Source organism: Oryza brachyantha, chromosome 10 (assembly GCF_000231095.2).
Source record: "Oryza brachyantha chromosome 10, ObraRS2, whole genome shotgun sequence".
NCBI classification, from domain to species: domain Eukaryota; kingdom Viridiplantae; phylum Streptophyta; class Magnoliopsida; order Poales; family Poaceae; genus Oryza; species Oryza brachyantha.
Window position 1 is genome coordinate 11,823,222 of NC_023172.2, and position 26,270 is coordinate 11,849,491.

General features: G+C 39.8%; 2 protein-coding genes across 2 annotated transcripts; one reads left to right on the plus strand and one right to left on the minus strand.

The window, feature by feature from the left end:
* The first annotated feature begins 682 nt into the window (after positions 1–682).
* LOC102704764 (probable methyltransferase PMT3) lies at positions 683–6,322 on the plus strand. The gene is made up of 8 exons (XM_040528063.1): positions 683–699; positions 1,628–1,975; positions 2,066–2,230; positions 2,584–2,766; positions 2,885–3,479; positions 4,371–4,483; positions 4,616–4,836; positions 5,594–6,322. The coding sequence occupies exons 2-8, from the start codon at positions 1,724–1,726 to the stop codon at positions 5,910–5,912; spliced, it is 1,848 nt and encodes a 615-aa protein (XP_040383997.1). The 5' UTR covers positions 683–699; positions 1,628–1,723; the 3' UTR covers positions 5,913–6,322.
* Positions 6,323–6,513: 191 nt separating this feature from the next.
* LOC102705309 (pentatricopeptide repeat-containing protein At5g66520-like) lies at positions 6,514–9,926 on the minus strand. Its single transcript, XM_006664758.3, has one exon. The coding sequence runs from the start codon at positions 9,886–9,888 to the stop codon at positions 7,135–7,137; it is 2,754 nt and encodes a 917-aa protein (XP_006664821.2). The 5' UTR covers positions 9,889–9,926; the 3' UTR covers positions 6,514–7,134.
* Positions 9,927–26,270: the final 16,344 nt, after the last annotated feature.

Below are 26,270 nucleotides of genomic sequence, written 5' to 3' on the forward strand. Positions count from 1 at the left end.
TGCAGCACAGCACAGTGCAAACCAGACGCAGCTTTTTAATTATTAAACTGGAGTACTTAATTAATCAACTAATTTTCTTGCCTCCATCCCCTAAATGCGCCGACGCCGACAGAGATCTCCGAGGAACGAAGATGATAGAATGCTAATCTAGCATCTCACATTCCTTAATGCTTCCCCGCTGTCGCTAGATTTTTTTTTAAAATAAAAAAACCGAGCTAACTTAATTACCTCGCGGACTAAGATCCGATTAAGATCTTACCACCTCCATCACATAATAACTTAACTTTTTTATTTTTTGTCTAATGTTTTGATCGTTCGTCTTATTTAAAAAATTTATATAAAAGTTTTTTAAAAATTAGTTATGTATACTATTTATAATTTATCATCTTGTAATAATAAAAATATTGATCACAAGAAAATTTTTAAATAAGACGAAGAGTTATTGTAATGAAAACTAAAAAATAAACGGATGTAGTAATTAATTAAATTAGTATTAAGTTAATACTGCTCGTGTAGTAGTAGTATATGTGCCTCTCACTCCCTCCCTCGCTGGCTCGCGCAAATCGAGGCCTTCCGCTAGAGCTCGAGCTCGAGCTCGCGTCGCGCGGCCGGCGTCGCCCCCCCCCCCCCTCCCCGCCTCGGCCTCGCCGCGACCGGAGACGAGCGAGCGCCGCCGCCGGCACTGGATCCACCACCTCGGTATGCTGCCTCTCTCTCTCTCTCTCTCTCTCTCCCCCCCCCCCCCTTCCGCCTTGTAGAAGCATTGCCAAAACCTCCCTTCCCGCCGGCGGCGGCGGCGGGGAGCGCGCGTGGCCCGATCTGGGGCGGCGTCCTCTCGGTTCGGTGGGGAGGGGAGGGGACGATGCGCTCCGCTGGGGCGCGCGCGATTTTGTTTTGTGGGGGGCTCGGCCCCGGCAGCGGGCGCGTTCGGTCGGATTTTTTTCTTTTTTTCATCACGCGGGTTTGGTTTCTTCTTTTTGTTTGTTTGTTAGGATTTGGTTTGGTTTGGTGCAAGTTCGTCGGGTTTGGGAGATTTTTGATCTGCTGCTACTGGTTCGCTCCGGACGCACTCGCACTCGCGGCGGTGGCAGTCGCTGTCTCGCGTTTGAATTGCGTCAAATCCAAGCCTTTTTTTTTTCCCTTCTCCTTGCTTATGCTTGGCCGCCTAATCCAATCTGGTAAGCTTACTTATGTAGTACTAATGTGCTAATGGACCGAATCCCCAACTCCTCTTCTTTGAATGGAGAGCACCAGATCGGAATCCGCGAGTAAACTAGTCAAGAAAAAGAATGCTCTGTTTATTTAAAGTTGGAGCCTTTCCTCTTTGTGATCTGCCCACCACTTCACTTCTCCTGCAGCTGCCGTTTCTTTACTACCTTTAGACTGGAAGTTTTGATCCGGTTCATTTCCATCTCACACAAGTCTTGGGGAGTTCAGACTCTCAGTGGAGCATTTATATTTCGCCCGGCAATTTTTGTTTCTTGGGGGGACACTGCTATCTTGGTTTCCTCTCTCACTGGCTTGTCTCATTCTGGTTGGGTTTCTACTTCTTGGATCGTGTTAGCCATGTAATATACTATGCTTTGCTTTGTTGTAACATCGGACTTGTTGAATTGTGCTTGTGCAGATCCTTTCAGCCAAGAAAGCAAGAATTTTAGCTGGTCCTTTATGAATCATCAGTAGTATTGTGTATACTAGAGGGCAGTAGGAGTTTGGATCCGAGATGAGGGGCAGAAATGATGGGGGGCAGAGCAAGAGGCCTATCGTGCTGCTCTGTGTGATGGTTGTGTGCCTCTGCCTCCTCTTCTTGTATTTCTCTGGCTCCAATGGGCAGGCTGGGAGTACCGCGTTAGAGTATGGGACCAAGTTCTCGCGCTCGCTTGGGTGGGGCAGCGATGGGGACAGTGATGACGGCTCAGAGGAGTCCATATTTGGCACCGGTGATGAAGATGATGTTAAACTGAAGAGCTTTCCTGTAAGTTACCAATGAGTAACTGGTGCTTGTTTGTTGATTTTCTTTATTTCTGATGTTAATCCTGAAGTATTTTATCTTGTTGGTGTGAAGGTGTGTGATGACCGGCATTCTGAGCTGATCCCCTGCTTGGATAGGAACTTGATATATCAGATGAGGATGAAACTGGATTTAAACCTGATGGAACACTATGAGAGGCACTGCCCTCCTCCTGAAAGACGCTTGAACTGCCTTATTCCCCCACCACATGGCTATAAGGTCCCAAGATGATCCTATCAATTTTCTAAAAAAAATAATGTATTTAGATTGTGCTTCTAAGATAGAGTTTTGCTTGACCTGGGTTCATACACTCATCATTTATACATATACTTTTGAGATGAACTGCCTAAGGTTGTATATGAAATAGTGCACACATGTTGTGGCCAGGAAGAGATTTCATGTGCTACAAACTTCAATAGTTTGTTCTCAAGATGTGTTTTCTTTTTCTTGAAAAAAGAATGCTTTACTTTGTGTGATCTGGTCTATCCAATCTGTGCTTCTAAAAAAATTGATTTTTTAAAAATATTATCCTTTCTGTGCCTCATCAGACTCAAACAAATTTGACTTTGCAGGTTCCCATAAAATGGCCAAAAAGTCGCGATATTGTGTGGAAAGCAAACATTCCTCACACTCACCTTGCACATGAGAAGTCAGACCAGAATTGGATGATTGATGCAGGTGAGAAAATCAAATTTCCAGGTGGTGGAACACATTTCCATCATGGAGCTGACAAATATATAGCAAACATAGCAAATGTAAGTTTTTCCTTTAAATTCCTTCACATAATTTGTTGCTACAAAACATGATACATGTCTGTGTGTTGGGCATTGGCAATCTTCATTGTTTTGATTTATCTTTTCTATTATCTGGCAGATGCTAGACTTCAAAGATAACAATATTAACAATGAGGGAATGCTTCGTACAGTTCTGGATGTTGGTTGTGGAGTTGCTAGTTTTGGAGGATATCTGCTTTCATCTAATGTGATAGCTATGTCTTTGGCACCAAATGATGTACATCAGAACCAGATTCAGTTTGCTCTTGAAAGAGGGATCCCTGCATATCTTGGTGTTTTGGGAACAAAAAGACTTCCATACCCTAGTAGATCCTTTGAATTAGCCCATTGTTCTCGTTGTAGGATTGACTGGCTTCAAAGAGATGGGATTCTTCTTCTTGAGCTAGATAGGTTACTCAGGCCTGGAGGTTACTTTGCTTATTCATCTCCTGAGGCATATGCACAGGATGAGGAAGATCGCAGAATCTGGAAAGAAATGAGTTCCCTTGTAGAGAGGATGTGCTGGAAAATTGCAGAGAAAAGAAACCAGACAGTTATTTGGGTCAAGCCTCTAAACAACGACTGCTACAGGAGTCGACCACCTGGTACAAATCCACCTCTATGCAAAAGGGGTGATGATCCAGATTCAGTATGGGGAGTGCAAATGGAAGCTTGCATTACACCCTATCCAGAACGTGAGTTCCTATCCTGTGCCACCACAATTTTTACCTTTTGCTGCGTAAATAGTTGCTGGATATCTGATCTAAGTGAACTTAGATTACTGCAACTTTTGAATTGTTCTTTGATTTGTTTTTGCTGCATTTTTTATGAGCATATGGGTGATGCAAGTTTACTCTTCCTATTAGGCCGCGTTCGTTTGAACACTGCTAAGATAACTTACCCTGGCACGGAAAACGTAGTAACAGATTAGTACATAATTAATTAATTATTAAAAAAATATAAAATATATTAATATGATTTTTTAAAACAACTTTCCTATAGAAATTTTTTGCAAAAAATACACCGTTTAGCAGTTTGGGAAGCGTGCGCGCGGAAAACGAGGTAGATAAGTTAACTAACATGGGGGGCCGAACGCGGCCTTAGAATCTTTGACAGAAGCAGATGGTGTTACTGTCAAGGTGCTCAGACAATTGGGTAGGACTCAATAATGTGGTTCTCAATCATTCAATGTTAAATTCAGGGTCATGTTTCCCTGATAATTTGGTTAGCTGAAGGGAGTACATGATGTTTGAAGTCATTTAGTGTTGAAATAATGCATCCTTTTGTTTTCTTATTGTTTCACTGTAAAAACTAAAATTATTTTCCCTTAGTCTTGATTTCTTATTAATTTAGGGTAAAGCGATAAGCATAGCCAATTAATTAGTGCTCATACATGCCTATGTGGTCTCGTGGGATTTTGCTTACACTGGGAATTCAGGGTGTAACATGGACATGATTTTTTATGGTTATTTAATACCTAAATGATTGTTTTATTCTATTCTTTTTTTATCATGGTTAATAATAGCCTAAAAGCAAGACAGAATATTTGATATGCAAAATAATCAAGGTTTTTTTTCTGTTCTCAGAAATGCACAGAGATGGGGGAAGTGGACTGGCTCCTTGGCCTGCTCGATTAACGACTCCACCTCCCCGTCTTGCTGATCTGTATGTTACTGCTGACACATTTGAAAAAGATACAGTAAGTTGCCCATACTATCATTTATACGTGCTACTATTTATGGATATAGAGATGATTCAGAGTTAACCGTGTTTGAGTGTTATCTGTTTATTAACTGAGTAGACATTGTTGATAAAAATACTTGCTTTGCAGGAAATGTGGCAGCAAAGAGTAGACAAGTACTGGAGTTTGTTGAAACCAAAGGTAAAACCAGACACTATTAGAAACATCATGGACATGAAAGCAAACTTTGGGTCATTCGCAGCTGCTCTCAAGGAAAAGGATGTATGGGTGATGAATGTTGTGTCACATGATGGACCAAGCACTCTCAAGATAATCTATGATAGAGGGCTGATAGGCTCCACTCATGACTGGTATGTGCCATTTCATATAAAAGATTTGTGCATGGTATATCGATAGTTCAGTGTTATGGCAGCCTGTTAGCTGCAGTTCAGTAATTCTCTGCTAGTTTTCAATGCTTTACATTGTCACTGTAGTTAAAGATACCAAAGCAGTATGCCAATATGTTATATACAAAGGCTATGTTCTTGTCGGATTCAGTTTTCCATGTTGCAATCTGCTTCTGATGCTTTTATCTGCAAAGTAATTTAAGATTTTATGATGGCAACACCATTGGACCATTCCTCTATAATTTGTCTTGGTAGTACGAGAATATATAAGTTCCAGGAATGTAAGGTTTACCTGCCTGGGCTTAGTTCATCTCATTAGTGATGAATCTCTTTATTTAAAGGAATCAGTTTTGGTTGTTTTAAATCAATACTGCTAATATTTCGCGACACTGTTAAAGATAACAATAGTGATGGTTAATGCTGCTTCTTTTCCTTTAGCAGCTAGAAAATGTTAGAGTGGGCCTTTAATATTGTGGTTGCACTTCTTTTGTGTTGGTATACATTAAGTAAGTTTACTGTTTTGGCCCTAAACCCCTAGCCTGAAGCCCTTATATAGGTTTTCATGAACCTTATATAGATTTTCAAGAAATGTAGTATAATGGAGAATATTTTGTTGATGTCACTACCGGTTGTTTTCAGTTTGGACTGGTCTTTGATGATAGATATTTATGATTACGCCACATGTTCACAATTTTATTCAAATCTAATATCGTGTATGCAGGTGTGAAGCATTCTCAACCTATCCTCGAACATATGATCTTCTCCATGCATGGACAGTCTTCTCCGACCTTGACAAGAGAGGTTGCAGCGCGGAAGATCTGCTCCTTGAAATGGACCGCATCCTTAGACCTACTGGATTTATCATAGTGAGAGACAAGGGCACTGTTATTGAATTCATCAAGAAATACCTCAGCGCGCTCCACTGGGAAGCAGTAACTGTTGTAGATGCCGAGCCAAGTCCAGAATCAGAGGAGAATGAAATGATCTTCATAATCCGGAAGAAATTGTGGCAGCCAGGAGGCTCACAGGACCCCAAATAGTCTTTTCTCTTTGAGTCCATTTCGCATCGTCAGAATCTGCAGCTCAGAAAGCCAAGAAGCGAGGCTCGGCTGCCCCCTCCAGAAATAGATTCCAGTTTATGATTTCTAGCCCTACTACCCACGTGAAGATAGATAAGTTATCAGCATATGGCAAATATCTCTAGCAGGCTAAGCTAAGGCCTATTTTTTGTTTCTACAGATACTGCAATTGTTAATTGATGTTTGTTCTCTAGTCTTGTTAGGAAATAAAGATATTCTTTTTGTCCTGAGCTTCATTTAGGTGTTCCATGTCCATTTGGAAGTCTTCTGTAGTGATCAGATTTGGTTACTGTAAGAAACTTAAATTGTAAACAGATTTTGGTTATGAGCATAGCCAGGGGCCTCAAGGCTGCCCAACATTCCACTGCATCTGGAAGGTATCACTAGCAATCTAGTACTGTCCTGCCATTTCTGTGTAGGCATGTACAGATTTGTATCTGAAGAATTGGTTTCAACGTTACATGTTCAGATGTTACCTCATCTGCTCTGCTTACATGCAGAGCTGTAAGCGAGCAATGGTACAGTTCCAGTTAGCAACTAGCAAGCAACACATAAGAGCCGAGACAGATAAAACTTTCATTTGTTCATTGCTACTTTGGTAAAGGATGGTTTTGTACCCCCACAAATGGTGACAAAATTAAAATTGGCGGGTAAGGAGCTATTCACCATGTAAATGATGAATTATAGCTTCAAAAGTTCAATAACACCCGGGCTAATAGCTGCCTGGAAATCATCAGCTGAAGTGCAAGACTGCTCTCACCCTGTCCACATAAAATCCATGTGCATGATATATAGGATATTTGCATAGTTCATACGCACTTTCCATAGCTGCAACAAAATCCCGACCAACGCTTTCTTCCGATTAATTCTGACCAGGGTTGCACCTTCTCCATTGGGACAACTGCATTCTAACTCCTATTTTAGATGCAATCTGTGATCTTTGCAAGAGCTCCGAGCCTCCAGTTTCCCCTGAAGCACATCGACCATCATATTTGCAAGCATCGGTCTCAAGGGCCAAGCCGATATAAAATATAGGAGACCATGGAGTGCTTCAAGAAGGTCGATTGGAAAGAATTTAGCTTGGTTGCTGTTCAGTCTCTTTTAACCATCATAAGATATTTGGGTAGTTAAATGCAATCTTGGCCATACAGGGCCAGTATTTCTGTGTTAAACTGACTTCAATTTACCACATATCTCCACAGCTGCATGATCCATTCTGAAAGTGATGATAGGTGCAACCATCTGAAACAAATATTTCCCGGTTCATATCGCTTGATATAAACTTGATTGTTGAATGGCATTCCATGCACATCCTAAAATTCTTTGAGATACGAATTGGGTCATGAGCATGCATGGCAATTAGCCCATAACACAACGCAACCCTCTCGGTGTGTTGGCATGACAATGGATCGGCTTCCGAATTACAGTAGGGCTCAACATCTTGAGGAGGATACCCTGATTGTTCCATCCTATCAGACAAGTCCTTCCATGTACTCAAAATCTGCTCGAATGCAGGGTGTGAGAAATCTCCAGCCTCAAATGCATGCACAGCTGTACCAAGATACAAGCAGCTACGTTGTCTCTCTATATTTAACCCCTGTTCTGTCATAGCAACCCTCACAGCCTCAGTGGAGTCCCACAGGCCATTGTTGGCATAGATATTGGACAGTGACATGTAATTTGAAGCATTATTTGGCTCAAGCTCCATAAGCGCCTTTGCAGCCCTTTCTCCAATCTCCAGATTTGAGTGCAGCTTACAGGCTTTAAGAACAGTAGACCATAGGCATCCATCCGGTTCAAGTTGCATCTTCTCGATAAGTTCTAGTGACTCCTCAAGTAAACCAGCTGTTCCCATGATGTCAACCATGCAGGTATAGTGTTTCAAAGTTGGTTGTATGCCATATACGTCTTCCATACTGTAGAAATATCTACGAGCTTCCTCCATGGAACCTTCTTGCTTACAAGCTGAAAGAAGTATAATGAAAGTCACAGGATCTGGTTGAATTCCAGATTGTTCAATATACTTGAACAAATTTGTAACCTCTCTAGGCATCCTATGTAGCAAATAGGCACTCATCATTGCATTCCATGTTGCTATATCCTTTTCAGCGGTGCATTCGAAAACCAATCTAGCAGCCTCAATCTTACCACATTTCCCATACATATCTATAAATGCGCTTGCAAGTGCAGTTGGGTAAGCGTCGGGCCAGTTCTTCCTAATGTAACCATGCACTTCTCTCCCATACTGCAATGCCATAGTCATACCAGAAGACAAAAGAGCTATCTGTAATGTAACCAAGTTGGGAAGTAAATCGGATTTGAGCATTTCATGGAACAATTTCAAAGCAATTTCTGGCTTCCCATTTTGCCTGTAGGATGCTACTATACTGTTCCATGTGACAACATTCTTGTTACTGATTCTTTGGAAGACTTTATCAGCAGTGACCACATCACCACTCTTACCATAAAGGTCAACCAGTTTGCTAGAAACAAATATGTTTGAAATCAAACCACTCCGTAAAGCATAGCAGTGTACTTCCTTCCCAAGACGATCTAACCTGAGATCTGTCAAAAGTGAGAGGACACTAGTAATGGTTGTACCATTTGGTTGAATTGGATTGCCAGGTAATGCCCAGCCTTTTGCTTCTCCACCATCCGAGAGCTGCAAGTATCGGAAAGCATCCAGTGCATCTGCATGATGGCCATTATGATGCAAACCGGATATTAATGCATTCATTGAGACCACATTAGGCTTCAAGCCAATTTCAACCATATTTGACAGCAGTGTATATGCTTGTTCTCTCTGACCTGCTCTAGCATATGCAGCAATGAAGCTATTATATGTGACAGTATCGGGACGCAATCCATTCTCCTGCATCAAGCTAAAAGCCTCCCAGGCCTCATCCATCCTCCCCTCACTGATATAGGACCGAATCAATTCATTCCACACAATGGCATTCTTCTCCTCAATGGCTGCAAACACACTTCTCGCATAACCAAACTCTCCACATTCAGAGTACATTCCTATCAATGAAGAGCCAATGTAAACATTCAATTTGATTCCACATCGTATAACATAAGAATGCAGCTGCTTTCCAATGCCCAGTGCCATCAAGCCAGTGCAAGCAGGGAGTATACTAGCCACAGTCACCGCATCGGGTCTCTCGCTTTCGCACATCTCACAAAAAATGCTCAAAGCCTCGTCATACCGTGCATTCTGCACACAACCTGAGATGATGCAGTTCCAAGAATTGACACCTGGCTTGACACCTCTAAGCCTCATTTCGTCAAACAGGTGCTGCGCAGCTCGGAGGTCACCATTTCTTGCAAACCCCGACACCAGCGTGTTCCACGAAATCACATCCGGCCGCACGCCGCTCTCTTGCATCGATTCGAACAGCTCGAAGGCCTCTCCCAGGTCCCCGGCGTCGGCGTAGGCGCCGATGAGAGCGGTCCACGCCACCACGTCGTGTTCGGGGAGGGACGCGAACGCCGAGCGCGCGGCTGAGACGTCCCCTAGCGCCGCGTACATGGCGACGAGCGCGTTCCCGACGACGGAGTCCGCAGCGAAAGCAGGCCCACCCTTGGCCGCGAGTGCGTGCGCCGCGGCGGCGAGGCGCGTCTCCCCGGCACCCGCGCAGGCGCGGAGCACCTGCGGGAGGAGGAACCTGTCGGGCGTAGCCCCCGCGGCGCGCATCGCCACGAACGCCTCGCACGCGGCGCCCCACCGCCGCGCGCGCACGCAGGCGCCGATCTCCCGCGCGTACACCGCCGCGGTGCCGGCAGCGCCTCGCCCGCCCGCGGAGGCGCCATGCCTCCGGGCCTCCCCGCCGACCAGGTGGCGCGCGTGGGCCGGGGTTGCCTGCAGCGAGCCGCGCGGCGAGAAGGCGCGCCGCGGCGGAGGCGGCGACGGCGACGGCGGCAGCGTGGTCGCCATTTTTCTATTGCTTCATTTCAGCTTAGCTAATTTACAATTTTTTCTCTTTTTTTTTTGAGATAATTTTTCCCTCTTCGGCGGTTCTTCTCTATCAATCTCTTCACGTGAACAATCTAGGTTTACTGGGCCGAAATGCACGGCCCAAATAATTTGGCCCATAAGTAAATCGCTTGGACATTGGGCCCAACTATTATGGGCTATGTACCGTTCCAGCCCACTTAATATGGGCATGTACGTAAGTTGGAATTCCGTTCCAGTCAGGCCTACTGGGCCGAAATGCACGGCCAACTAATTTGGCCCATAAATAAATCGCTTGGACTTTTTGGCCCAACAATTATGGGCTATGATGTACCGTTCCGGCCACTTAATATGGGCCTCTACGTAAGTTGGAATCCTGTTCCAGTCAGGCCTACTGGGCCGAAATGCACGGCCCAACTAATTTTGGCCCATAAATAAATCGCTTGGACTTTTTGGCCCAACAATTATGGGCTATGATGTACCGTTCCGGCCACTTAATATGGGCCTCTACGTAAGTTGGAATCCTGTTCCAGTCAGGCCTACTGGGCCGAAATGCTCGGCCCAACTAATTTGGCCCATAAGTAAATCGCTTGGACATTTGGCCCAACTATTATGGGCTATGATGTACCGTTCCGTCCCACTTAATATGGGCCTGTACGTAAGTTGTAATCCCGTTTCCAGCCTTTTTGGCCCAATAATAATCGAGCTTGGAATCACGGTGCGGCCCAACTATAAGCGGACCGGAGCGTGTGTGGGCATAAGTTCCGGCCCAATTAAGATGAGTCGTAACTGTGTCAATCTAGGCCTATTGGGCCGAATTAATTATTAGGTGGCCCATAAGTCAATCTCAGGCCTTTTCGGCCCATCTAATATGGGCCCCTATAGTACCACTCCGACCCACTTAATATGGCCGGCCCAATTATAATCGGGCCAACACGTTACTGGCTGAACCACCCAGGCCCAATTAATATCTGGCTCGCACGTAAGCCAGAATCACGTCTGGCCCAACTATAAGCGGGCCGGAGCGTGGGTGGGCTAAGTTACGGCCCAATTAATATGGGCCAGCAGGTCGGCCAGAATCCCACCACGGCCCAACTTTAACCGGGCCGAACTGTTCTGGCCCATGTAGGAGGAACCAATAAGCGAGAGCGAGTTAAAGCAGGAGTAGCTAGCTACAAACTAATCCAATTACGTATTGTACATGTCGTGATGATACGTATTATACATGTTAAATTGTACGTATACGTACGCGAGATCCCTGTAGAGAGTACGTACGCTTGCGTGAAAAGGGCATGCCATCTAACGCGAATTGATAGAACCTGTAAGTAGTACTGAAAAGTACACGCGTATACGTGTATAATCTCGATCTTTCATTCATCCCCAGCTGTTCCTGTGAACATCATGGAACTGGAAACGACAGTAGCTCATTGTACAATAACGGGCTTATATACCTAAATTTGAATATTCGATCTTAATTTGAGGTTTCTTTGTCGAAGTTTATTTTTCAGTCTTGTATTTTAGATCGATAGGAACACGTATACAAAAGTTTTATTTATGATTAATTTTATTTATAAATATATCATTTGCAGGCATCTTAATTAGTACTGAGCTAAATAGCAACTAAGTCTCTGATTAATTAGCCAATTGGTTGATTAGTTAGTTTGTGATACGTAAACATTACTTGGTGTCTCTCTTGAAATCAGAGTATCCGAGAGTAACTCTGGCCTGCACACAGGTATAAATTGGGTAGTTTATCTTGGTGATAAATATTTTCTTAACAAAATCTGAATAAGAATATGGGCGCTTTTTCAGATAAAATGTTAAACGACATATTTGCAAACCATAAATAATACGTGAATACAACTTTTTTATATTACATGTTAGCGATCTAAATGTTAAGGTTAAAAAAATAAAATATGATGAAAAACATCCAAATCAACTTTAAGTTTAAGATTGAAATTCAAATTTGATTTATAAGTATAAGATAAGGGAACATATAAAGGTGGGGGTAGTTCAGCCTCCAGCCGATTGATCGCCTGAACCAAATAATTCTAACGTTACTTCTCGTATTCGGGAAGAAGTGAAGAACTTAAACTCTGAAAGCTCCCAAGGAGTACTGGAGTAGCTATCGCTTGATTTCCTTTCTGATTGCATATTTGCAAGTGCGCCGCGGCGGAGGCGGCGGCGGCGACGGCGGCAGCGCGGTCGCCATTTTTCTATGTCTCCATCTCAGCTTAGCTAATTTACAATTTTTTTCCTCCTTTTTTTTTTGAGATAATTTTTCCCTCTTGCGCGGTTCTTCTCTATCAATCTCTTCACGTGAACCGCCACAAACTAGGCCTATTGGGCCGAAATAATTATCCACAGCCCAAATAAGTTGGCCCATAAGTAAATCGCTTGGACATTTTGGCCCAACTATTATGGGCTATGATGCACCGTTCCGGCCCACTTAATATGGGCCGTAAGCAAGTGGGAATCCCGTTCCAGTCTATCGGCCCAACTATAATCGGGCTTGGCATCTCGGTCTGGCCCAACAATAAGCAGGCCGGAGCGTGCGTGGGGCATAAGTTACGGCCCAATTAAGATGGGCCAGAATCCCATCCCGGCCCAACTTTAACCGGGCTGAACTGATCTGGCCCATGTAGGAGGAGAGCGAGTTAAAGCAGGAGTAGCTACAAACTAAACGAACCAGTAATTATTTATAAGGAAGCACAGTATACGAACGTATTGTACTGGTACATGTCGTGATGATACGTATTATACATGTTAAATTGTACGTATACGTACGTGAGATCCCTGTAGGGAGTACGTACGCTTGCGTGAGAAGTGCACGCGATCTAACGCGAATTGATAGAACCTGTACGTACGTAGTACTGAAAAGTACACACGTATACGTGTATAATCTCGATCTTTCATTCATCTCCAGCTGTTTCTGGAAACATCACTTGAACTGGAATCAACAGTAGCTCATTGTACTATAACGCAAGTAATAATTATCGGTCACTTGTTCGCTCCTTTTACTTATAATCAGATTATGCTTATAAACCAAAATATGATTTTTTAAATTTTAATTTGAAATAGAATTTGAGGGGTATATATATATATATATATAATTTTTATTCATAAATTATTTTTTATTTACAAATATACCCCTAAAAGGCCACACAATCACCCTTTATATATTGCAAGTATCTTAATTACTAATGAGCTAAATAACAATTAAGTCTGATCAATTAATCAATTGGTTCATTAATTAGTTGGTGATACGTACGTAAGCATTGCTTGGTGTCCCTCTTAAGTGACTCTCTTGAAATCAGAGTATCTGAGAGTAACTATGGCCTGTACACATGTATAAATTGGGTAGCTTATATTGGTGAGAAATACTCCTGTTAACAAAATCTGAACCAGAATATTTTACAAATAAAACTTTTGTATACGTGGCTAAAAAATAAACTACGATGAAATAAATCTCAAAATCGACTTCAAATCTAAGTCTAAAAATTAAATTTTAGATTATAAACATATATAAACAGAAATCTCCCAAGGAATAGCTATCGCTTGATTTCCTTTCTGATTGCATATATATGTGTAAGTGCAACGACGACCAATCTACCAGACCATCATGCATATTTGGCCCAATCATCCTCGATCTGAGCTAGCTGCATGCAAGCAAATACTACCAGCTGGTGCACATGTGTGTATGTGCTACACATGTCAGAGTGATACATTTAATTTCCTCTGGTATAATCATACATATTGATCGAAATCATGCATATTTTTGTGGTATTTTTATATGTGGTTCGTATGGATCTATTGATGTTTCAACATCCGGAAATCGATGTTTCATGGCGGGTGTTTTATTATTGTTATTATTATTTTTTTTAATTATGCATGCCATGTGTCAAGGAGCCTCATCTGTGTGTGTATATATATATATATATACGTATGGTTATATATAAGCCAAAAATTTAAATTTTTCTACTTAAATTTAGAATTGATTTTGGTGTCTTTTCATCGTAGTTTATTTTTCATCTATTTTTAGATCGCTAACGACATGTATATAAAAAACTTATTCACGAATTATTTTTCATATATCGTAGCATTTTCGTGGAAAGAATTAAACCATTACCCCCAAGGTCATGGATATACGTATACATACACACAACAAAATGATAAAAAAAAACATTCATATATAGCGGCTACACATATTGCTAATTCAATATCTACATATCACTCCTTGGTCGATCTCACCATGTACGTACTACTACAACAACTTGCGTCGACGATGCATACAGATGCATGCAAAATTAATCAAACCGGTTTTTGATTGCAAGTACGTCACGCATATAAATAAGTGGACGTTTGGATGCAGGGATTTTTTTAAGTCTCTTATCACATCGGATGTTTGAACGTTAATTATAAGTATAAAATATAGACTGATAACAAAACTAATTATATAAATCAAGGCTATTTCATTAGACAAATTTTTTAAGCCTAATTAAACCATGATTAGCAAATGTTTACTGTAGCATCACATTCGCTAATTATGGATTAATTAGGCTAAATAGATTCGTCTCATGAAATAGTCCAGAATATAAGGTGGGTTTTATTAATAGTCTATATTTAATACTTCTAATTAATATTCAAATATTAGATGTGACGGAGACTTAAAAAATTTTGTGGTAACCAAACATGCCCTAAATACATATACATGCAATGTATGCATTAGCAGCAGATATTACGCCGGCTCGTGAGTGAGCATACACCGTAAGGCAAATCTCATCAGTCGCCAAGTTGGCCACCTAGCTGCAGACAGACCCAGATTAGCAGAGAGAATCTGCATGAACGCATGCGACGCACGACAACTTTCATATATGCATATAAAAACGCGTACTTGTAGTAGTGCTGGGATCCAACTGTTCATTCATTTCTACTCAAGACAAAATATGCAAGGTTGTTACCGTGACGTATACTTAGGTTGTTACCGGGATTGTTACCGTGATGTATACTTAGGCCGCGTTCGTTTACGAGACAGGAAAGTTAATTTACCTGGCATGAAAAATATAATAATAAATTAGTACATGATTAATTAATTATTAAAAAATATTAAATAGATTAATATAATTTTTTAAAATAACTTTCCTATAGTATTTTTTTTACTATAAATATACCGTTTAGCAGTTTAGAAAACGTACGCGTGGAAAACATGGGAATAAGTTAACTTATCAACCCAACGAACGTGGTCTTAGAGGCGGTAATTGGTCCAGCCTCATGGGTCATTTTAGCTGTTATATATTTTTAGCTTAAAAGTCTATAAAGTTTTAGCGCGTCTCATTTTAAAAACCAGCTCTTGAATTTGCCTTTCCTACTTATATGTGTTAACAAATGCTGATGGGACTGATCGATCCATCCGCAAAGACTGCAATCTAAGTTATACTCTATCCGTTACATATTATTACTATCTAACTTTGGTTGAGTTTATAAAAAAAAACACTAATATCTTCAATTTTAAATTAGTTTCAGTAAATCCATAATAAAATATGTCGTGATAGTGCATTTAGATGTTGTATATTTTGGTTTTGTTCTGTTGTTGATGAAAGATTATCTTTTTTATATATATTTATTTAAATCTTTTGTGAGATGATGAACTTATATATAGAATTTGTTTTACAAAACATACTGTTTAGCCGTTTAGAAGCATGCACGTAAAAGCCGACGAAAAATCTAGACCTTACAGATAGCCTTCCTCTGCTACTTAAATGTGTAATTATTCATCATCTCTCCTCACCACCATACAGTTGCTAGAGAAAACAAAAAGGCAAGTTGTTCGTTAACGAACCGGGTTGAATTTCATGCTTCGATCCTATCCTCAAACCTACGGGTCCGATCTGTTATAATTACGGATATATTAATAGTTTCTATAAACTTAATCTAATTAAGTTCCAGCAAATTTGACTCGACAACAAAAACCTAAAATAACTTATAACACAAGTAGAACGGAGGTAGTAGCTGCTGCTGCCGCATGCAACCAAGTTGAGCCAGCCAGCATGAAGACAGCTTGCCATCAGATCGATCGACATCAGGCGAACGACACGCATAGAGCCTGCTCCCTGATCGATGTCCATCGTCTTTCTCCTGCAACAAGCATGCCCAGATGCAATGGAGATTTAATTAATCTGTACGTCTGTACGTACTTTGTAACTGTTACTCCAGATGGTGATGAATGTACAGGTGAAATGCACCTAGCTAGGTGTAAGGTAGACATGCTCTTTGTCTTGGCCAGCTTGGGCATGCATGTTTGGAACTTTGGATCATCACTTCCATGAACAAATGATCTGGTCTACCAAGCTGTGTACTTTCAACTGTTCAAGGCAGTGTCCTTTGTATGTATCTACTTGCATCTGTTATGTCAGTGGAGCCTACTAAAAGTACTACAGAGTGCTCTACTATATACTGAGAGATGAGCTAGCCACCAGCTTTGCTGTACTATTGATTGATTGCTTAATTACTCCGGTCTAATCCAAATACTCAGGCCCGGTATAGTTTAGAAAAGAATATTTTTAGGTGTTACGTCGTCGGACGTTTGACTGGATGCCTAATTAATCCGTCATTAGCTTATATATGTTACTATAGCACTTATGACTAATCACGATCAAGTAGGTTCAAAAGATTTGTCTCACGATTTCTTTTCTAACAGTGCAATTAGTTTTTTCATCTATGTATAATGCTTAATTTAAGTATCCAAAGATTCGATCTATTGTTTTTGAGAAATTTTTATTTGGGAACTAAACGACCCTCAGTTTTGAAATTCAGTATGATATTTTTAAATGCGATTTTCTATTTAGCACAATGCAAATGCAGATGTTCATATACAGGCGTTTTGCAACACTCACTCCTATAAATTAATGTGTGCATACATAAACTTACCCCGATAACTACTTCAAAGTTCAAATTAAGATTCTGATCCGGCTTATCGATCTTGATATTAGCAAAGTCGCTCAAGACGCATGTCAATTGGTGCATCGATCGTTTATGGTATTTCAAACACAACTTCGACCACCAATTGATATTAAAGTAGTTTCATGAAAGTGAATCAAATTATCAGGAGCTTGATACAAATATACCTACCGCTACCACTACTGTTTCTCTTGCGTTGATTAATTATAAGCCGTAACTTTTATTAGCGAGTAAAAAATAAGTAAAACTTTTTATAGATGTGTGCTTAGCGATTTAAAAGTAAATGATAAGAATAAACTAATTAAGATGGAAAAACCTAATAATCAGTTTTAAAATTCGATTTTTTTGATGATGCTTATAATTAAGCTAATGGGCCGGTGAACAGTAGGGCCGTACACAACATGGATATATGTGGTAAAACAAATTATGATCTTGCAGAAGATATCAGGTTTTAATTTCTAGTGTAAATTTTATTACTCTCTCCCAATAAGTACATTCTCGGAGCCAAAATAATAGGAGCTGGTATATATCTCCCGCTACCTGCTAAAATTAAAAACCATAAAATTATTACTCCATGGAAATTTAAATATCCATTAATCTCATTGGATGCTTTAGCTAGGAAAATTCCATGGGAATCCATAGTACAAAATGGGGCCTTGTTGGATGTAAATATCGAAAGCTAGGTTTTTTGTAAGCTTCTGTCAATCAATGGGATTAATTGTTCGATCGATCGATCGATAGGTCATCCGTTTTGCACCAAACGTGTAGAAACAAACAAACAAAGCATTCAAACTCGATCGATCTAGAGATTTGCAGTCTTGCATGCAGAGATCAATGCGGTGCAGTGATCCGTGCATTGCATGCATGATGAAAACTGAATTATAGCTGGCTAGGTTTTGTCCTAAGCTAGAAAGAATTTCTAGATTTTATTTCAAATTGGAGACGTATATACCGGCGGATTGATCGATCGAGAGTAGTTTCAAGACTAAATTATAATACTAGCGTTGTCCTAAAATATAAAAGATTATAATAATATATATTTATAGCTAAAATCTTTTATATTTTAATATGGAGCTACCATACCATAACGTAGTAAAATGTTGCAACAACTTTTGTCGAACAAAAGGGATATACTTTAATACATATGACAAAGCTAGAGATGATAAATTAAATTAAAAAAATGCCATACTTATGTAACAATTCGCACGAGCGGAGGGATTGGGAGGATTATTTTAATTTAAGGCTATGAACACTTCAGATATAGTATATCTTACTTTGTTTATATTATATTAATTAATTGGTAACTAAGCATTTGGTTGTGAATCTTGTGATCACTTGTGACGCGACTGCCTGTCTAACTAATTCGCTCTCAGCTCACCACTGGCGTTCTGCGACAATGTCTGCAAGTTGCAGCTGGGTGTTTTCAGACAAATTCTCCGTGATCGATCGATGTGTGTCCCGTGATCGGTGACAGGGAGAGGCAAATGAAATGTTAGTGCTACATGTGGATCACTAGCTATATATCTTAATTACCCTTTGCTGCTGCCTCGATCATGCATGTCTGGAATCATTTTTAAAAGAGATTCTGTACGTATAGGGGAAGCCACGTTACACCTCTTCTTTTCGCTGTTTATGCTTATAAAATAAAATTTAAATTTTTAGTTTTAAATTTAAAGTCGATTTTGGAGGGTTTTCCCCCAAAATTTATTTTTCAGTTTTCGCTTTTAGATTGCTAAAAATACGTATAGAAAAATTTTATTCAAAAATTATTTTTATTTGTAAATACGACGCTTTGTATTTTTCATGAGAAAAACGAGACAATCGCCCCTTAATCCTTGCATTAATTAATCCTGCCGCTTATCTCAGCATCGGCTAGACGGTTTCTTTGTCGGAAAAAAGCCCTATATATACGTATTTTTTGTCTTATAAATACGATTGATTATACTCTTAACAAAAACACAAATGTGCGTGATGTGGTGTGATAGTTACGGCACATCTTTTATTTATGTTTATACTTATAAGCTAAAATTTAAATTTTATCCTTAAATTAAAATAGATTTTAGGGTTTTTTATTATAATTTATTTTTTGGATTTGGCTTTTAGATCACGGAGAACACATATATAAAAGTTTTATTCACAAATTATTTTTTATTTATAAATGTATCATTTTGTTTTTTTCTAAAACGCCAAACGAACACCCCTTAAACTCCAAACTCGATCTGCAAAGGCGGACAGTAACTTGTCTTGTTCACACAAGTAGAAAATTTTGCCTTTCTGTTTTTCTTTTCGTTTAAAAGGACACTGTCAATCAGTTTCCGTACTTTAATTACTTCTAGAGAAAGATCATTTCTGGGAAAACATGACACGACCGAAAAGACCACAACTTTATTAGCAGATTCTCAAATCGAAGGGTACTAGTTATTATCATGCATTCTGTAACGACGAACTAGATCGATACATATCTCTGTTCTTTCAGTAAACCATGTTTAATAGCTAGCTGGATCCGACAATATAATAACTTTTCATCTTGTTTAGTTTTGTTCTTAAGTAGTCGATTCTTTTTGTTATGCGAAATGGAGTCATTTTCAGGTCTGGAAATATGTACATGATTTAACATTGAAGATACATGCAGAATAATACCTTAGCGATTCACATCGCATTCAGTGTAACACTCTTGCTCTTCTTTCTCAATAATGGAATTTAATCCAGCCAACATAAAAAAGGCACATTGTTGGTCTTTTGTGAATGAATGATGAACAACATAGATAGTGTGTTTGGTTACTCGCATTGTTCTAGCATGGCTCATCTCTCCTATCGAGGATAGGTTTGGTCTAACTATGGAGATACAAATGTAGTTGTTTAGTTGTTTGCATCATCCTAGCTTGGTTAGCACGAGAATATGTTTGGTTGACTGTTCGAGAAATATAGTTGAGCAGGAATTTTGTTTGGTTGGTTACATACACCACTTGTATGGGGCCTATATTTTTATTGGTTGTGATGTCAAATTAATTTTTTTCGCCCTAAATTTAGAAGACTCACTATAGCACCAATTCTTATATATATAAAACCATGAAAAATGGATAAAAGAAAAAAAAGAAAATATATACGGCGTTGAGCGGCTCAGCAGAGAAGGGCGTGACCACCAACGGCGGATTGGGAGACAGGCGCGGCCATGGCGCGCGGCGGTGGCGGATCTGACGTGGAGTCAAGCGGCAGAGGCAGAGACGACACGGCAATGGTGGAGGATGCATGCACGGGTGCAAAGGCGTGCATAAGCGGGTGCAGCCCCTTGCACGCGCTCACCCTGGCTGAGCAGCGACGCTCAGATGGAGCATTCCTTCAGAGCCTGGTTGCGGAGCATTTTTTGCACGTACTCGGCCTGGCTGGAAGCTCCGTGCAATCAACCAAACGTGAAAAACTTGCATCTGCGGGTGCGCGCAAGCCTAATGCAGGCAACCAAACACCCCATATAAGCTAGCTTTGTGTTGATTTCTGGTGGATCATGCACAAACATTGTTACATTGTACTATGAAAGGAAGCCACACAAATGTGAATGCGTTTGTTTAAAAGTCATAAAAATAAAATATATTTTCGTCAAATTCACTCATCGTGAAATTGGCATTTGAAATTCAACTTTGGTAATGTAGATTATTTCTTATTTCTCCTCGAGAACAGAAATAACGACGAAGGTATGATCAGAATTATGTATTGAGATTGAGAGGGGCGAGGAGGGGGTAGAGGTGAAGTTTTCCCTAGGCTTATATATATGGATAGTGAGGCGACAGTGTGTACTGTACTGCTTCAACTACCAGAGAGAAGGGTAGGAGTAGTAACTACTCCCTCTCAAATTAAAATCATCTTTGACATCTTTTGTTTATTCCAAGTTAAGCTTATTTTAGCAATCATTGCATTTGTGTTTTTGAAATAGAGAACATATGCATTAAAAAGTAGATAAAACAGAGAACATTTACATTGGAATTGATAAAAATAGGGGTATTCTAGTTTTTTATTTTTATATTGCTACGTGTAGAATGGGTTACAAACACGTTATTTTAGGATGGAATATTCAAGTAGTAAGTGGGGTGAGACAATTCAAGTGGTAATAAAAGTTTCTTTTTATGTAGTACTCTCTCTCCATTCATAAAAGAATTTCTAGCAATTGAAATTTCTTCACAAATATAAGAATTTCTAGTTTCACCCACCAATCTCTCAATTAATTTTCACCCAATTTTGTCATCCAACAACCTCATTTATTGAGAGGTACCATAGTTTTTTTTTCTCATTTTCAATCTCTCAAGAAAACCCATGCATGTTTATATTTGTGGATAGAGAGAATATATGCTCAAAATTTTAAAGCTTTAACTATTGATCAGTACTACAGTAATCCATTCCATGAAAAATCATTTGCATATTATAAAAAAATACTTCCAAACTAGTGCAATATTTTTTATAATTAGTTGATTGTAATTTAATTACACATATATACATGTGTCCTTAGAAAGAATCGGAGAGCATGCATTTCAATAACTGTAGTGATAAATGCATGTCACACAGTGGCCTATCATATACATACATATGCTGATTTCTACATCAACTAACGTACGGGAGGAGTTAAACCCCAATATTTTTTATTCATTAATGTCAACGTGGTACTTTCGCTGCTGATAAATTACTTGTTTACTCCAATGAGAAGGTTCGCTTCTAAACACGGAGAAATTATTAAATTAATTAATTTTGTGTTCATTTCCATGCTCGGAAAGGTACATGTAACGACATCAGAATTTAATCATCTCTTTGTCTCTTTAGTTAGGCTGATTTCCTTTCTTAAACCCTGGAACTCGAACTTAATTGTGTCACGCAAGCGTATATGGAGCCTCATCTTCTCAGCTTTTTCTTATGCTTATGAACCAAAATTTTAATTTCTAAAACTTAATTTAGAGATGATTTTGAGTTTTTCATTGTATTTGTTTTTTATAGCTAAAAATATGTATATAAAATTTTTTATTCATAATTTTTTTATTTGTAAACATACAGCTTGGTTTTTTAATAAGAAAGTTTCAAAAGATAACCTGATGGTTATGTAGAACAAAAATAAAATTAAGCAAATTGCTTAGCTCACTAGCTTAACTGGCGTCACGCTTAACTAGTTTATATATACGTGTGGTAAGTATTCCGTCTAGCTAGCACCTAACTCTTTTATTATTATTATTTTTGGTGAGGGACACCTAAATCATTCCTCAACATAAGCTTAATTAGTTTTTCTGTCATCTTCAGCATCATCGATCCTACTAATAGCTCGTTATACTTGCGTGACACAAACAAGTTTCAGAGTATAATTAGAACAAAAAAGTGTGCGATTTTGCGAGCTATTATTCATCGGTTTCTTCCTTAGCTCTCAACACATTTCCCAATAATAATAAAGGAGTGATTAATAAAGGGGTGATTGAGCCGAGCTGCATATTCGCAAACGAAAAACAATTTTATTAGAACATTTGATAGAAATCCCCCTCTAATTTAGATGACTAGGGTTCCATCAAGATTCATGCACAAAATAGTAACCCAACAAGAACTCACATTTCTTCCTCTCCACAGCATCGTTATCCTCATGGCCTTATTCATTAGAACGACTGCCTAAAGTTTGACGACAAAAATCATCCCTAATTAATTGTTGCCAAACGAAGGCTAGGCAACTCGATCGGAATCAAATGGAAACGAGAGCAAAGATTAGCTGCAAGCTAAGCAGTTAATTGACAACCATATGATAATTAAGCTACCAAAATCAGCACGAGCAGATCGATCGATCACTACAGGAATAGGCTTTCCCAATCAATAATCAATCAGCTAGCAAGCCGGCCCGGTGTCCTATCATCCATCTTCTCCATCAGCTAACCCGCCTATATATGCACAGTGCATATGATTGATAGGTATATATCAGTAGTTTCCCATGCATTTGCATATTCTGAAACCCCAATCAGGGCACATGCAAGTACACAAGGATGCAGAGATGCATAGAAGAAGTACTATCTCCCTCTCCCAGAGACTTCGTTTTAATTAGCATCCTCATTTGTCCTGAAAAGACTTTATTTCTTAAGTAATTATTATATTAAAATTTGAAAAAAAAATTAAGGACAAATATATTAAGATTTTAAAAAATCAACAACATTCTTGTCTATGTGACTTTGTATTTACTTGTATGCAGGGGCCGAGTTGCTTCTTTTGAGGGGGGTTCCTAGCTAGCCTCAGGGAAAAAAATAGCTATAGTTTATTAATTTTCACCATATATGCATCTTTTCAATTCAAACTGAAGCACCCGTAGCAGTCTAAACCTAGTTCAAAGCACTGAAAAAACAAGTGACCCCTTCTTTATTTCATTCTAGCTCCGCCTCTACTTGTGCGAGGCGGTTCGGTTAAAAAGAATGTTTTCTTTTCTTCCCTTTCGGGCAGATGGAGGCAGCTGCAGCTGCACTATCTGCAGAGACAGTTGCGCTGCGCATGCAAAACGCCATGGGACACCTTTCAGAGAGAGCCCCGCTGCCTGCAGCAAGCAAGCTAAGCTAAGCTAAGCAAGATCTCGATCGAGCCATGACTGCGAGCGATCGAGCTGGGGCTAGCTAGCCGTCCGCACATCCATGCAGTCCGGCGGCCGCGAGATAGTATAGGCTAGCTAGCTCGCCGGTCGCCGGCGACTCGTCAATAATACAATTCTGTGGGCACGGGAGCTAGCTAGCTAGGGCCTAGGGAGAGGCGACGATCGACGGCGATGGCGACGGTGAGGTCTCTGTGGTTTGGCACGACTGCGTAAAGTACGTACGTCGGTGAAGAGTGTGTGCGGTTGGTTGGTTGTAGTGCAGGCGAGATCGATGATGATCAACTTGTTCTCTAGCTAGCTACATTGATTGATGGGTTATATGTGTACGTAGCCCTTGCTAGGTCATCATATGTGTGATGGGATATATGCACCAATCACCATCGTCTTTTCGTTTATATTTATATGACAATATTTGAATTTTTAACCAGTTGATTTTGGAGGTTTTCTATCGAAGCTTATTTTTCAGTATTGATTCTTAGATCGTCAAGAAATACATATATATTTTTATTTATAAATTATTTTTTATTTGTCAAGTATGTTGTTTGTTTTTTTTCATGAAACACCCAAGCAATCACCTCACCTCCTTACAGTGCGTCCGAGACTGCAATAACGGAAGAAAAAATCTCACTAATGGTATATGAGCACATTTCCTGAATGAATAACGGTGTGCTTTTTGCCAAAAAAACAATTTCTGTACAAAAGTTACTTACAAATATATTAATATATTTTATTAAATTTAAAATAATTAATACTCAATTATTAAGTGCTAACATGGCTCAACTAGTTTTACGTTTCTTCTTCACCTTTCCCTCCGCTCAAACTCACCATGTAAAAATCTTGAGTGGTCGATACGTTTTTTTTTTTGCTGAATATATAGTTGAATGGGTAAGTAGTTGGAGCTAGCGACGACTGACGAGCCTCTGCGTTTCAAAAGATTAAAAAAAAATTAGCGTGAAAATTGAAGCTATCGATCGAGTGGTCAGTTTAGGTGTCGTTGATGGAGGGACAATTTGGTCCTGGGATGAAAGTTCTGAGCCCTTATCCATATCTAGCTAGCCCAGCCCCACTCCTCCATCGTACGTACGTACGTGAAGCCTCATCGATCATATCGCTAGCAGGGACGATCTAGCTGCCATCGGGACTAGTGAGCCTTGGTCACTTCTACCTGTTCTATGTTATTGAAGTCAATATTTTTAAAAAAACAAATGGCTGGAAGTAGGTTTTTTTTTCTGTCAAGTCTCTCTTAATATATATTTTTTTCTAAATCTGCCACTGATCGCTCGGTATGGCTAGTGGCCAACGGCGGCGAAAGGGCCGGCCGGCCAGTCATGTAATTAAGCAGAAGGATCACGTCGTCACGCAAGCGTCCGGGCAATTAAGCATGACCAGGTGGCCGGCGCCGCAGCTAGCTCAACGGGAGGAGGGGTGAGACGCACGCGCGCGCGCCGGCAGTGGTGGGAAGCAGCTGGCGGCGAGCGACGCCGGAGAGGAAGACGATGAGACCAGCGAGCGGCCGGCTGGCGTTGCCGCCCCCAAGGAGGTTGCGGAAGCGACGTCTGATCGATGCGGCGAGGCTCTTAGCTAGTTTGTGGTCGTCGTCACCAGCCGGTAGCGTGGTCTGATGGATGCAGCGATGGAGTTGGGCTAGACATTGATATGGGCTCTCGTTTTTATTTTTATTTTTTACTACGGACAAAATATATTGTCCCTCGATAATGACAATTAGCCTTCTAAATCAGCATCTAATTTGGATCACTCGACGGCTTTAGGTTCTATGCGGTTCTTTTTTTTTTTTCTTTCGAGGCATTGATGAACTTCTTATAGCTGGATGGTTAGTGATAATTAGTCGAGGTTAGTAAATGAATTATTAACATAATATTACAAAGTTCAAAAATAGATTTAAACCAATGTTATAAGAAACTTATAATATATACACATATTGTTTTATCTTAGCTATGCAAAGGTTGAAAGTGCTCTCAGACTTGTTTTATCATCTCGATGTAATTGACCGACATCAATAAAGCTTTTATTATCTAAAATATCTATAAAAATCTCACCGCTTAAAAGTTTTTGTAGCGTGCAACTAGATGAAATGGTTTCATTCCTCGAAATAACATGCCTAGCTAGCTAGTATTTTTGTAATCAAGGGATCATTGTTGCTCCTGCACAACTAGGGATGAGCACAAGTCGATCTGCAGGTAAGGTGTTACCAGCTCTAAATGAACTAGAGTTGGTTATACATTACTCGTGAGTCATCCCATGTTCATCCCTACGCACAAACCCTTTTAAAATTTTTGGGCCCAGTGACATTTATATTAAACCCTAGCCCAGTGTTATACCGTAATTAGAAATTTTAACATAGCAAAAAAGAAAAGTTACGATCCTTTAGGAGAAAGAAATTTTCTAACATAAAATTTGTTGCCTCCTCTTAACAAGTGCTACCTCTAGGGTTTTCTTAGACAAATGAATATGTTTATTCCGTCGACTACACAAGCATATATACACTCAACTATTTGTTATTGCAGAGTAATAGTCCTTATTTAAAATAAATATTGGAAACAAAATAGTACTCATTCACAAAATTTAAACTTGAATAACAACCCTTAAGCACAAACCCTATCAGTATCAGTAGACATCCTTTTATGCTTGATAAAAAATTCTCTCACTATAGTCTCCAAAATTCGACGTGTCCACTTCATCCGCTTTATTGCTAACTCCTTTATAGAAATGTTTGAAAGGAAGTCCAATGTGTTAGTATCTCTTGTTACCTCTTTAGTAAGGACCATAAAATTGTTCTTCTAGAGGTAATATATGCATC

Excerpts from the sequence above, each read along its gene's own strand:
- LOC102704764 (XM_040528063.1), top strand. The coding sequence starts at position 1,724 with ATGAGGGGCAGAAATGATGGGGGGCAGAGCAAGAGGCCTATCGTGCTG. Across the intron at positions 2,231-2,583 it reads CCCCACCACATGGCTATAAG|GTTCCCATAAAATGGCCAAA; the intron begins GTCCCAAGATGA and ends TTGACTTTGCAG. Across the intron at positions 4,837-5,593 it reads ATAGGCTCCACTCATGACTG|GTGTGAAGCATTCTCAACCT; the intron begins GTATGTGCCATT and ends TCGTGTATGCAG.
- LOC102705309 (XM_006664758.3), bottom strand. The coding sequence starts at position 9,888 with ATGGCGACCACGCTGCCGCCGTCGCCGTCGCCGCCTCCGCCGCGGCGC.